Consider the following 13,555-nt stretch of genomic DNA (forward strand, 5'->3'; position numbering starts at 1 on the left):
CCACATTCGCGAAAGCGCGCACCCACGCATGCGCGCGCGCACAGGCGCACAAAGCTGCGACTCAGCAATTAGTTATTCTTCAGTGGGATGTTTGTACACTATCCAGCTGTGACATATGAGATGAAATCATACACTGTAACCACAAGTGCAAGCGTTCATGTTTTATTTTCTCTGGAGCACCTACTCTGCACTGTATTGTCATGCTTTACCAATGTGTCTGTGTTTTTTATTTATTTATTTATTTATTTATTTATTTATTTATTTATTTATTTATTTATTTATTTATTTATTTATTTATTTATTTATTTATTTATTTATTTATTTATTTATTTATTTATTTATTTAACTTGGCGGAATAAGCGAGCTCTGAGGAAATAATAGGACAATGGCATACCGATTTGTGTGTAAGTGACTGCAATGTATTGCAAAATGTTGCTTGTTGAGTTAAGACCATAGAAGATTTTCTTAAATGTGGTCATATTATTTACTCATTTGTGAATGCATGCACGCAATCATATATCCAAAGAAACACTTGAACACTGCGCTGTATTTACTTTTTAGTGTGTCGCCTCCCAGTGGTGGTTAGCGGGAATGGCAATAACTGAAGCAGAAATAGATGGATGGATAGATAAATGGCTGGAAAAAGGCTGTGTATTTTTTCCCTTGACCTTCCCTGATTGATTGAGCTACATCACACGTTTCTGACTTTTGTAATGAGGCGTGTGGGATTATTCATAATCAGGAATGTCTCCTTGTAAATGCGTGCGCGTGTACGTGCGTCCGTGTGTGTCCAACGTAGTAAATATAAGTTCAAATGCTTGCACTTGCAGTTTACTGTGAACTTCGAAAAACTCAAATGTCTTTGGGCGGAACCCTCGTGTCACGCATGCAATGACACGAAATTTAAACTTGCAGTCGACGCCAAATGAAACAAGCTGGATCTCGTTGTGGACGTGGCCAAGACACGCTGGCTTGCGCGCGCGTGCACGTGCTGCCGGGACCTTCCACGTGGCCCAGAACACACTCAGTTTCCATTCGGGGGCAGTCGGGAGCGCGCGCCTGACGCAGTGCAGAACCCACGGCGCGTTCACGTAACCGCAGCAGCCGAAGCAGAAGGCACTGCTACTGGTAAGTGAACGCACCACTGCATGAATAACGTCGTCTCGCCTTTTACCTCTCGGTGACCTCACTTCATTTGGCCTGACAGGTACGTGACCGCGTAACCTCCTCTGCATTGCATGCTAGCTGTCATTTTCTCACAATGGATGTATTTCGGTAGAACGTTCGCCGTTTCATTTTCAGTGACTGGAACCGACTTCGAACGTAGATTTCTACTTACTGGTCGTGTCATTAAGGACAGTTGCACGATCTATTGAAGTCCTACACAAGAGCTAAAGAAAAGAATGAAAAAGAAAAAAGAACGTTTGCCTTGTGCATGGAAAGAGGATGCAGAAAAGTGTGTCGAAAAGCTCCACAATGTTTTATTTACTTGGTACGTTTTGGCAGCGTTCATTTTTAACGAGTCAATATCACGAGATGTTGGTATCCTCCATCAGAATCACTCAATTATGAATTTGCATACATAACATGTGCAATGATAAAGCTATTAAATTATGTTTGTCATTTATGGAATTTTGGTATGTCCCACACATCTCAGTGTGTGAAATATATGATTAGATTTAATTAATGAAGAAAACAAACATGATGATTTAAATAAAAAATAAACATTTCTAATTTGATATAACAAGTCATGTTGATCTATTTTCAACATATTAAATATGTTGTAAGTGTCCCTGAAATTGCTGTCCTTCTCATTGTGAGAAACCCTCTCAAGTTTTCTTTCATATTGCAACCTGCAATGTGTGTGTATATATATATATATATAATTTGGCGGTAAATAACAGCAATATTTTAAAAATGTAATACTACCTACTATCCTTTTCTTGTTAAGTTATAAATACTCAAAGGAGGTGTGGCAGTTATCACATTCTAACATCACAGGCCATCACATGCACCTGCTTGATGACTTAAAAGTGTGTTTGTTTAGGCGCCATCATGGATACATATCTGAGCAGACTGGTCCCTTCAGTTCTGGTTCTGGCTCTGGTCCTGCAGGTTCACCTGTCCCAGGCTGCACCTCAAAGGTAAACCACATGTTTGTATAGCATTCGCTCCGTACTCGCTCCGGGTTACTGGATGTGAATATGTTGTTAAGCTTTCTGACTGAATGTTTAATCCTGTGACTTCTGCTCTCAGCGAGTAAAGAAAGAATACTGTGTCATTGTTATCCCCACGGAAAGTATAATACTACAACAGTAGATTATTTTGGTGTCATGCATACATATTTGCATGGTTCTTGAGTAATATTGAATTTATTTGTGCATTTTCAACTTTTCAATACATCCAAAGAGAGGAACCAGAACAAGCCCACCCAGATTCCAAAGTGCTGATCAATCCTTTTGGTTCAGGAGAAGAAGAGCGAAGGTGACTGACACAACAACAATAAAGTTGAAGTCGCAATGATCATCACGAATTTGATTTGGTGTAAACCGACACATAATCAACATACATATCTGTTTTAGTGCGACAAGACACTATTGTCCGCTCACTGTGGACTTTAGCTGCAGTGTTGTTAAAATGTGTCCTACACTGATAAGAGAATACGTGGAATGATACTGATTCATATTGCAATCTACATTTACTGTATATGCAGTAAACTGGATCATTGCGACATATCTTTGAAAACATTTTAGACTGGTCACAATATTGGGTGCACTTGATTCATATTCATAAATCAAATATGATCAATTTAATCAAGATGATTATTTTTCTAAATCTATGACTTGTGTCATTGTTTTGGTTTTGAATCTACTTTGACCTTCCTGTGTCAACTTCGTCCTATACATTTCCAAAACACAACTGAGGTCTCTAAATTGTCCAAAGGTATGAATGTGAGTGTGTAATGGCTGCTGCGCTTGTTATTGTCATTGTCATTTGCAGTCAATATTGCATCTGACTTTGAGCTGTTTGTATTCTTCTGCCGCACTTCCCAAAATTCGACTTTATGTCACAGGTTGCTGCAGCGTTACATCCAGTTAACAAGAAAAGATGATGTTCAGATCAACTCACGGGATGAAGGTAAATATCAGCACCCAATCAACTTTGAGCTTCACATGGCCAACTAGACATGCTAAGCTACTGTAAATATTAAAAATGATAAGTTCAACATCAACCTAACTTATCATTCCTGCTGTTTGTTTAGAAGTGTTCTACCTGTTTCGTCTCTATGACTTCGACCGCAGTGAGCGGCTGGATGGCTTGGAGATGATGAAGCTACTGTCTGACTACAACTCCCAGCATGCACCTGAGGAACAAGCCAATGGCATGGTGAGGCGGAGTGGCTGCACGACCTGAACATTTTCATTGCAACTGTTTTGGTTTATTTTTCATTTTCAGTGCGTAAAACATTTTGTTGATATGTTGGTGTCCAGGTGGTGTCCTTGGTGGATTTCCTTCTTCAGAGTCAGGATGGTAACGGGGATGGTCTCTTGGATGCCTCAGAGCTGCTTTTGCCTCACAGAGCTCACACAGAGGTAGCACACCATATTGTCCACTCTAATTGGCTGTTAACTTAATACAGTTGTATTAAATTAATATAATTTCCCTTTTATTCATTTTATATGAACGCATTTGACCATTGACCCCTCTGCCTTTGGAACATAAAGAACAAGAACATCCCCGTTGACGAGCCAAAGGCGATACTGGACGAGAGGATGCCAGACGTTGGCACCAAGCAGAAGACGATGGAAGCGGCCAAGCAAGAGGAGGAACATGATGAACATGTTCAGCCTCATCACGAGGAAGTACAACAAGATATTGGAGAACAAGAGTCCATACAGCAAATGGATGAACATAAAAGACAACAAGTTCAAGAAGACTTTGCAGCAGATCAGAGGCATGAACAGGAAGTCCCTGTACATCAGGGCCAACCAGAAATATGAACAAACACAAAGTGCTGCAGTGGACTGATGGAATACACATATGGTGGTCTAGGATTATACATTATATTGATATCCATTATCTCAGACCACTTCTTTGCACTTTTTATGCAACTGGAGCAAAAAGAAATATTAAATTAAAAAATGCAATATTTGATTCAAACTATTTCAATGTTGTATATTTAGTGTGATGGAATTTAGAATTTTTAAAACCATTGGACATGGTTTTCGGGTTGTGTTCTTTTTAGGGATCGATACCGTTTACATGTCGTGCACCCAGTAGGTGTGTGGCGTGCACGGTGCAATAAAATCAGCCAGTGTCTTCCTTCCTCGACATGTTTTCTCATATGCTGAACCTCAATTTACAAAGTTAGGCACAATTGGTGAGGTGAATTTCAATAAACATCACATTACTTTAGCTTCCCCCAAATTATGTCTGTTTCTCCATTGCAGTGTACTATGATTTGGTTAAATTATTGCTATAATTGTGTCTTTTTATCCCTTTTCTGGACCATTTACACGCACCCATGAAACCCAGAAATAGTTTTGTATTAATTTGTACAGTGTAATATGATTGAATACCATGTGACTGTCTACGTATGTATTTAAAAGGAAAATTATTACGTGTGAATCGCAAGGGAAGCTGCTATAAATAAGGAATGGATAAAATTACATGATATATTTATTTCATAAAGCAGTAAAGAGGCAGGGTATACTTTTCATTTAAAAACTATTCATGATAAATGACAAGTATTACAGTGTACTTATACTAGTCATGTTTTTTATACAGGTATTGTGATTTTTTTTATATGACACATATTTCATCTTTGCTGTGGTTAATGACGTCACGGGGACCTCTCCCAGAAGTTATGTTATCTTGCCTGTCTTCGAATCCCACATATGACGATTAGTGTTGGCTCGTAAGTGAACGATTCATTCAAAAGACCAAATGTATTCAGTGAACGAATCACTTCCTAAACATCCTGCTCACAACACACTGTTTGTACTATGTGTCCTCTCTGCATCCATTGCAGCCTGGTCATCCTGGAAGAGGGACCCTCCCATCTGTGGTCTCTTCTCAAGGTCATTTTTCACATGTCCTGAGTGTTGTTAGTCACCTAAATGTTGAGCAGAGGCTGTGATGTACCGAAGTCAAATTCCTTGTTTGGCACGCTCAAACATGGTGAATAAAAACTCTTGAGTCTTGAAATTTACTTTTAATATTATTATTATTTATTAAATTTTAATAAACATCCAAACCCGTTAAACCTTGTCTGGTGTTTTATTCCTTGGTTGTTTTTTTGGGCATGAAAACAAAAATCAGACATTTGGTTAACTGCTTTATATGACAATATGTATATGTGTTTTACGTTGTGTACATTGGTGTCCCCCAAAATAAAGAGCAAGTAGTCAAATACACATTCTTGACATGTACAAATACTGCTGAAAATGGTGGCGGGTGTGGCACTTTTCACTTTCAGTTAAGCTTTGGCCATGATTTTTCCCTAATGAAGTGGCCTGTTATTAGGTACACCTGAAAATGGCGGCGTACCTAATGGAGTGTCCGAATGATGTCACAGATCAACCAGCCAATCAGAAAGTGGGGGTGAGGGCGGGTGTGGCACTTTTCACTTTCAGTTAAGCTTTGGCCATGATTTTTCCCTAATGAAGTGGCCTGTTATTAGGTACACCTGAAAATGGCGGCGTACCTAATGGAGTGTCCGAATGATGTCACAGATCAACCAGCCAATCAGAAAGTGGGGGTGAGGGCGGGTGTGGCACTTTTCACTTTCAGTTAAGCTTTGGCCATGATTTTTCCCTAATGAAGTGGCCTGTTATTAGGTACACCTGAAAATGGCGGCGTACCTAATGGAGTGTCTGTGTGATGTCACAGATAAACCAGCCAATCAGGAGGTGGGAGTGAGGGCGGGTGTGGCACTTTTCACTTAAACCAGGGGTGTCGACCTCCAGTCATTGAGGGGCCGCGTTCCAATATGTTTTCCAAGTGACCCTCGTTAAGTGCACCTGCGTGAAAACTTTTAGCCACTTTCACGTTCTGCAGGAGCTAAAACTTTTCACGCAGGTGCACTTAACGAGGGAATCTTGGAAAACATGTTGGAACGCGGCCCCGAGGACGAGAGTTTGACACCTGTGACCTTTGACCATGATATTTCCCTAATAAAGTGGCCTATTATCAGGTACACTTGAAAATGGCGGTGTACCTAATGGAGTGTCCGTGTGATTCCCTCGTTAAGTGCACCTGCGTGAAAAGTTTTAGCTCCTGCAGAACGTGAAAGTGGCTAAAAGTTTTCACGCAGGTGCACTTAACGAGGGTCACTTGGAAAACATATTGGAACGCGGCCCCTCGATGACTGGAGGTCGACACCCCTGGTTTAAGTGAATAGTGCCACACCCGCCCTCACACCCACTTTCTGATTGGCTGTTTGATCTGTGACATCACACGGACACTCCCTTAGGTTCGCCGCCATTTTCAGGTGTACCTAATAACAGGCCACTTCATTAGGGAAAAATCATGGCCAAAGCTTAACTGAAAGTGAAAAGTGCCACACCCGCCCTCACCCCCACTTTCTGATTGGCTGGTTGATCTGTGACATCACACAGACACTCCATTAGGTACACCACCATTTTCAGATTTGTTGAACGATTCGTTTGAACGAATCTTATGAGAGAACTAATTCTAAAGATTCAGTTCACTTAAAAGAACTGTAATGCACATCACTAATGATGTGAATGTGTGTGTCATAAAAAAAAAAATCTCACTGCGTAAATAAGTGATTTTAGTTATAATTATGATCATGATTATAATCAATATGAAAGTATTTTTGTCCATTTTGATTGTACTTTACAGTTCTATTTAACGTTTTGGGTTGCTATGGCGACCGTTAAACAACATGGCGCTCAACAAGCAAATTGCAGGTTTGTTTTCCGAACGAAAACAAAACAAACAAAAACCGCCGTCAATAAGACAAGACAAATTAATTCACATGAAAGTGGAAAACTATTTTTAATGCTAATACTTAAAAAATATTTTATTTTTCTCTCAGAAGTGGAAAAAAAGATCCGAGCAGCTTTCGAAGCGTTCGACTACCAATCAAACAACACAGTCGATGTGCGGTAAGAGAGAAATAATCGTTTTAAAAATGTAGTGATGTAGTGTATTCTTGTATCCGACGTATCCAATATTTTAGCTTATGAAGTGAAAAAATATTGTAAATGCATAGCATTATGTATACTATTTGTTTTCTCAGCGAAATTGGCACAATCATCTATTCTCTGGGTCGCTTCCCTAGTCAGGCAGAGCTGCATAACTTCATAGCTGAGGTCAGAAACCTGTTGAAATATGTTGGACGAATTCAAAAGGTGGGCATTGCTATTTTTATTTGAGTAACTAAATAGGTGGTTTTCCAACCCAGGTGGAAGAGGACCAAACAGGATACATCCACTTGGACCGCTTTCTTCCTGCCATGAGCTATGTTTTAATGGAACATAAGTAGGATGGATGTCTGTCATATTACCTGCCATGTGTTTGACTCTCAATGTGCATCAGGACGACCTTTGAATATATGTGCCACGATATTAAATACACACTTGGACAAGCCAATGACATCCAATACAAGAACTGATCATGAAGTCAAGGTTTCAGACCAGGATTTCAAATTCGGGTCGTGGTTACAAACTAGGGTTAGGGTTTTAAAGTGGGATTTCAAACTAGGGTTGGGGTTTTATAGTAAGATATCAAACTCGGGTGAAGGTTTCAAATTAGTCATAGTTTCAAACAAACTTTTCAAACTAGTGTTTCAAACTTTGGTTAGATATTCAAAGTAGGGTTTAAAACTAGGGTAAGGCTTTTAAACCTGAGTTAGGAACTCAAAGTAGGGTTTAAAACTAGGATTAAGGTTTCAAACTAGGGTTAGGGATTCAAAGTAGTGTTTAAAACGATGGTTAGGATTTAAAACTAGGGTAAGGGTTCAAAGTATGCTTTCAAACAAGGATTAGCAATTCAAACTAGGGTTTTAAACTAGGGTTAGGGATTCAAACTAGGGATTTAAACTAGGGTTAGGGTTTCAAAGTAGTACTTTAAACTAGGGTTATGATTTCAAACTTGAGTTAGGGTTTCAAGCTAGGATTTCAAACTACAGTTAAGGTTTCAAACTAGATTGAGGGATTCAAAGTAGGGTTTTAAAGTAGCGTTAGGATTTGAAACTAGGGTTACGTTAACTAAGGTCATGCCTGCTTGTGTTAAAGGTTCCCTCCCATCTCTGAGGACGTTTTGCTTCAAGCATTTGAGGTAAGGGCGTCCACATGATAGTCATGTCTGTTTGCCTCGCAGAAAGAGTTTGTAAACGCACAGTCATGCTCGTCAAACCAGTAATACATGCCAGTTCACTCCATATCGTAGGTTGAAATGACTGCCTTTAACTTTAAGGCTTTGCACTAGTCAAGTAACTACAAAGGTCTTAAAAAAGCAATTTTCTTATTGAAATATACTATACCTACTTCTTTCAAAACAAACTTTTGCTTGTTATCCCGCCAACTATACTATAATTGTTGTCGTCATTCTGTGTTGAGGTTCTTGACAGTGAAAAGAAGGGCTACTTGGACCCGGATGATCTGTCACAGTACATGATGGAGGAAGGTAAAGCATTTTTTTCCCCCCAAACACAAGCAGCATTTGAGTCATAGCTTGCTGGTATTGTGCAACATCTGGTACATATTTGCGTATATGTCGACGTCAGGTGAAACCTTCACTCAAGAGGAGATGGATGAGATGTTGACAGCCCTCACTGACCATGAGACCAACTTGATTTACAGCAAAGACTTACTCAACCATCTCATCATGGACCCAGAAGTGTAGGGCGCAGCAAAATAAATGTGATCTGGAATAAATCAATGGTACCATCAACTTTGTGTTTGCAGCAGGGGTTTCACAACAGCAGTTTGTTCTAGCTTTCAAGTTAGCGTAAGTCAATTTGTACATATTGAAGCACATTTCACTCCAAAATTATCCTTTCCATATGAATTTGATTTATTTCCAGCATTTATTCCCACCACAGCATCAGCTCAGACTGATACAAAGAAAAATTGAAGGTAGCTTATTTAGTCTTCACCTAAACCCTGTTGCATTGTAACATGGCGACACATAAAAAAACCCCCAATGTGGATTAAATGGAAAATAGTGGCAAAGGTGGAAAGTAAAAGCGTAATGGGGACAAGGAGGCGTTACATGTGCAGTGGAATGTTTACAGGGGCAGTCATTGCTACTTATTTGGTCCTCAGACAGTAACACCTAAAGTAGAGTGATGTTAAATGATAAGTGCAGCATATGCAGTGGTCTCTTGAACATGGTTTTGTGTTCTTACACAGCAAGTGACATAATTTAAAAAAAAAAAAAATTGCAGGCCTAAAAGCTATACTTTCACATATATTGGGATTATTTAAACGTTTCAAACAATTTCTTTTCATTTCACAACAATATGGAAGAATGGATGCAGGATTGGCCTTCCAAATAGCATTGGACCAATCAGCTTGGCTCATTTTTACCAATTGCACTATAACTTGAAACAACATTTGAGAGCAGTGGATTGGGGCTAAATGTCATGCAGTACTTAGCTGCAACCAGCAGTACATTGACAGAACACTGGGATGGAAAAGGAGGTTAGACTGTTTGAACATTCAAAAAAAAAAAAGTATTCCATCCGTTTAAAAACAACACTTTAAAAAAATTACTTTTTTTTTTTGCATAGTCAATCAATGAAATTGAGTCAAAATGCCCATCACTTTGAAGAACTAAGAGCCCTCTGACACCAACTGTTAAAACAAAATTTTCCCAATTTTCCTTGTAGCTATTCTGTAATCACTGAAAAGACCCCTCAAAATCTGGCATTTTTCCGCTCAAACCCCAAAAGACGTACAGACGAACAACCATTCACATGTACGGGCAATTTAAGAGTTCATTTAGAGCAAGGTTTGGGGAATGTGAGGAAGCTGGAGAAAACCCAGGCAGGAACAGGAAGAACATGCAAATGGTGTCCAGATTGGAACCCCAAACTCAGAACAGTGATAATGTGCTAACCCTTGAACTGCGGCGCCATCTTGAAATCCAGACAACTAAAAATAGAAAAAGGATCGGTAAATTAAACCCGTAATGTGAGCCTTTCTGTGAGCGCTTTTTTGTAAAGTTTAGAATGGGAAGACCAGAACCTTGACAAAATATTCTGTTAATTTCTCTCACTTAACTTGAGTGGTCCACCTTATTATTAATCCAACAGGCAGTGGCGTCGGTGCCCGGGTTTTGCATCACACCAGGATGAACAGAATCACAGCATGGTTAGTTTGCGGTGCTTCAGATTTGGAGCACCAGTCCGGCAGCTGAGATGTTATCTCCTCCACCCGCAGTCTGGTACACCTCGGTGCACACCAGCACGGGTGCCACGCAGATCTCATAGTCCTCCTCCTCCCAGCAGCTGACGGGCCGGCTCTCCTGGAGGGGGATGCGCTGGCTGCCCTCCTGTCGGCTGACGGAAAACGAGTCATCCAGGATAAGCCTGGCCTTGCTGGGGTCGATGTCGTTGGAGCCGCACACATGGCGGTTGGCCGTGAGCGAGGCCTTGGCGGTGGCCGACATGGTGTTCTTCCACTGGGAGCCCCGGGTCACGATAATTGCCTGGAAGGCTAACGTGTGCACGTGGAGGCGGGTCAGGGGCTTGCCCTGCGTTTGAGCGTCGTCACCTTGAGCGTCGGCGTCTTTGTAGCGCTGGTTGACCATGCGGTAGACCTCTCTCATCTGGTCCAGGACGGTAGCGACGCGAGGGTTGGGGTCAGACAGTACCGTGATGGTGGAGCCTTTGAGGAGGCTCAGCAGGTTGGGGAGCTCCTGCTCGTTCATTCCCAAAGAGTCCGCCTGGGTTAGCAGAAACATGATGACGATCAGAACTTCTCATTATCAATAGCGCTCATCTTAATTGAGGACCCAGGTTAGTTTGACGTACTTGAGGAATGACATAATGAAGCAGGTCTTCCATGATGCTCTCTTCTACAAAACTAGCCATCTCAAAATGGACACCGAGCGTGGGAGAGGCAGCGGCCAGCACTTCGGCCAGGCGGGAGAGCAGAGCGGCACGTTCACCTGAGGTCGAGGAGTTAGAAGCGGCCACACTTCAAAGTCAACCAAACGTCTTCATTTCATCTTACCTGACTGGAATGGAAAGTTATCCATCATTTGTAAGCCGCCCACAACGAGAAGATCTGGATGAAAATCTTTGAGCTTCTTTCCAAACTCCTCCATGGACGCCAGGTACGGGTTATGGTCATCACTGTGGACGATGTACCTGCACGCCAATGAAAGGTCAACTTCACATGACGCCAATCGTGCTTACTATCAACTAAGACACACCTGTTGGCTCTACGAGAGGAATACTGTCCCCACTTTGCACCAGATGGATACTCCAGGATGAGATGAATGTCTGGCTCTTCTACGGTGTTGCCTGCAACTGTAGATAGCGATAAGAATGATTTGTGTAATGATTTCGATAAAAGCATCAAAATCGCAATATTGGAAACAGTGCGAGAAGGGCAGTTTAAGGTTCCCCAGTGTGTGTTGTTTGCATACCGGTGATGTGCTGTGATAGGACGTCTATGAAGTCCGGGCTAAAGCTTCCACCGAGCAACACGTCACATCCCTCGTTGGCCATGCGGCCGGCCATGACTGGGGCGTTGCCACCCACCGACCATCTGTTTCCAGGTAGGTCACGGGATGCCTCGACCAGCTCGCTGAAAAGCGTCTCATTGAGCACAAAGCGCCTGCAAGGGACACCGATGACATTAGCCACCGGGAACATTAGCTTCCCCAGGTGACAGCAGCACAGGCACAAACATACAGTAGTACTACAGTTTCACACAAGGTAGTTTAAACAAGGGTTTGACACTGCTTACTCTGCCGCGGCGCCCGGGGCAAAGAAGTAGGCGAAGCTCTCAGACAGTTGCTCAGCACTTTCAATGTAGTCGTGGTGGAGGGGCTGGTCGGCGGGTACGAGGCCGATTTTGTTGAGAAGCGACACACCGTCCACAAGCAGGTCCACGCAGCCTCCAAAACCTGCAGATAGATGGATGAATGTGCAAAGTTTGTGAAACGTAATGGTTTATACCATTAAACACGGGGAACCAGAGCATGCCAACTCAAACAGACACACGGTTAACTTTTCATATCACATAGACGCTCCACTCGAGCCTCATAATCTCAAGCATGATTTTAGTATGCTGACGTGGGACGCTATGCTAACCCACACTAGCTGCTGTCCATGTGGCTGCAAGTGGGCAAAGGTTGGAGATACAGAATAAGAACACGACAACACTAATTACAGACACAGGAGTTTAATGTGTCCCTGATTTCACACATAGGCAATCTTATCTGAATAGATACGGTAAAAGCAAATTCCTGCTTTGCTTATGCATATTTTATCATCGCCTTGCAAACATTCTAATGCTTGTGCAATTAATTAACGACGTCTATATATTCCAAAAGGCTTGTGAAATAAATAAACAGGTTCTGCGAAGCAGATAAGAGGCGCGTTCTTTGGACTGTATAATGCATACCCGAATTCACCTTTTAATGACTATTTGTCAGACTGCATTTCTGCGAATTAAATCCCATCAAATGAAATCATTACTTTTGCCACATTTTTTTGTGGCTTTAAAGTTTAAGCCAAGTTCCCGCACAAGACTCACAGCCAACCTTCAAGCAGCAATACAAGAAAAAACCCGAAAAGTAGATTGTTTTAGTTGAAGACAGTAGTCTGCAATTAAAGCCATCTTTTGAGACATTTGCGGTAGCCAACTGTCACGAAATAATGTCAATGTTAGCAGTGTATTTATCTGAAATGACACGAGCTAATCCTGCTAGCCTTACCAATCGCCACCTTTGGTCGAGCGACGTGATTCATTCCAACTTTGCTCTCGGCTCGGAGTAGCGACGACAACACGGTGTCCAGCCGGCCGTCCAGTCCCTCATTGTTCGGTGAGCGAAACCAAATTGCCAGAATCACGACGAACAAGGAGATCGCAGAGCCATATTTCATCCACGGACCTCTTCCAGCGCCCTCCATCGTGAGGCAAATTAGCAGTGGGCACACTCGGTACTAGCAGCAAGTTCCAACTGAGCGCCGAATGGGGCGTTTGATTTCTACAAAAGATGACCTGGACGTGCAATAACGACAGTGAACTCCCCGGTCCACACGCACTCATTATCAATGCCGAATCTCAATAAAAGCGTAATACTCTTTTATGTTTGGGGTTTCATTTCATTACAATAGTTTTTTTGTAAATCCACTGCTGAACATAAAGAATTTGAACATAAAGGTCACGAAATAGAGACGAGCGGTAAACAAAACAAGGCTCCTCTTCTCCGCCTTCTTTGAAAGGGGCGTGTTTATTTTGACAACAAGGCGGAAGTAGAGTAGCCTGGAGCGTGTTTCGAAAATCTCTCATACAAACAATCGTAATATAAACCATATTTACAAGATTCATCGACCGAGTTAGAG

At 41.7% G+C, this 13,555-nt stretch overlaps 3 protein-coding genes across 3 annotated transcripts; 2 read left to right on the forward strand and 1 right to left on the reverse strand.

Annotated features, from left to right (window-relative positions):
* The first annotated feature begins 744 nt into the window (after positions 1 to 744).
* cgref1 (cell growth regulator with EF-hand domain 1) lies at positions 745 to 5,212 on the forward strand. Its single transcript, XM_061276697.1, has 8 exons — positions 745 to 795; positions 936 to 1,128; positions 2,048 to 2,144; positions 2,410 to 2,484; positions 3,074 to 3,138; positions 3,263 to 3,387; positions 3,492 to 3,593; positions 3,726 to 5,212. Exons 1-8 carry the CDS (start codon positions 745 to 747, stop codon positions 3,999 to 4,001), a joined length of 984 nt encoding a protein of 327 aa, XP_061132681.1. The 3' UTR covers positions 4,002 to 5,212.
* A 1,635-nt stretch (positions 5,213 to 6,847) lies between these two features.
* On the forward strand, positions 6,848 to 8,906 carry efcab2 (EF-hand calcium binding domain 2). Its single transcript, XM_061276193.1, has 7 exons — positions 6,848 to 6,935; positions 7,064 to 7,133; positions 7,268 to 7,340; positions 7,433 to 7,509; positions 8,265 to 8,307; positions 8,589 to 8,655; positions 8,756 to 8,906. Exons 1-7 carry the CDS (start codon positions 6,911 to 6,913, stop codon positions 8,872 to 8,874), a joined length of 474 nt encoding a protein of 157 aa, XP_061132177.1. The 5' UTR covers positions 6,848 to 6,910; the 3' UTR covers positions 8,875 to 8,906.
* A 115-nt stretch (positions 8,907 to 9,021) lies between these two features.
* Positions 9,022 to 13,414, reverse strand: adpgk2 (ADP-dependent glucokinase 2). Its single transcript, XM_061276190.1, has 7 exons — positions 12,925 to 13,414; positions 11,952 to 12,111; positions 11,629 to 11,819; positions 11,413 to 11,509; positions 11,211 to 11,347; positions 11,009 to 11,145; positions 9,022 to 10,920 (listed from the first exon to the last, which is right to left on the reverse strand). Exons 1-7 carry the CDS (start codon positions 13,118 to 13,120, stop codon positions 10,363 to 10,365), a joined length of 1,476 nt encoding a protein of 491 aa, XP_061132174.1. The 5' UTR covers positions 13,121 to 13,414; the 3' UTR covers positions 9,022 to 10,362.
* Between the last annotated feature and the right edge of the window lie 141 nt (positions 13,415 to 13,555).

This window comes from Syngnathus typhle, linkage group LG4, assembly GCF_033458585.1.
Source record: "Syngnathus typhle isolate RoL2023-S1 ecotype Sweden linkage group LG4, RoL_Styp_1.0, whole genome shotgun sequence".
Taxonomy (NCBI): domain Eukaryota; kingdom Metazoa; phylum Chordata; class Actinopteri; order Syngnathiformes; family Syngnathidae; genus Syngnathus; species Syngnathus typhle.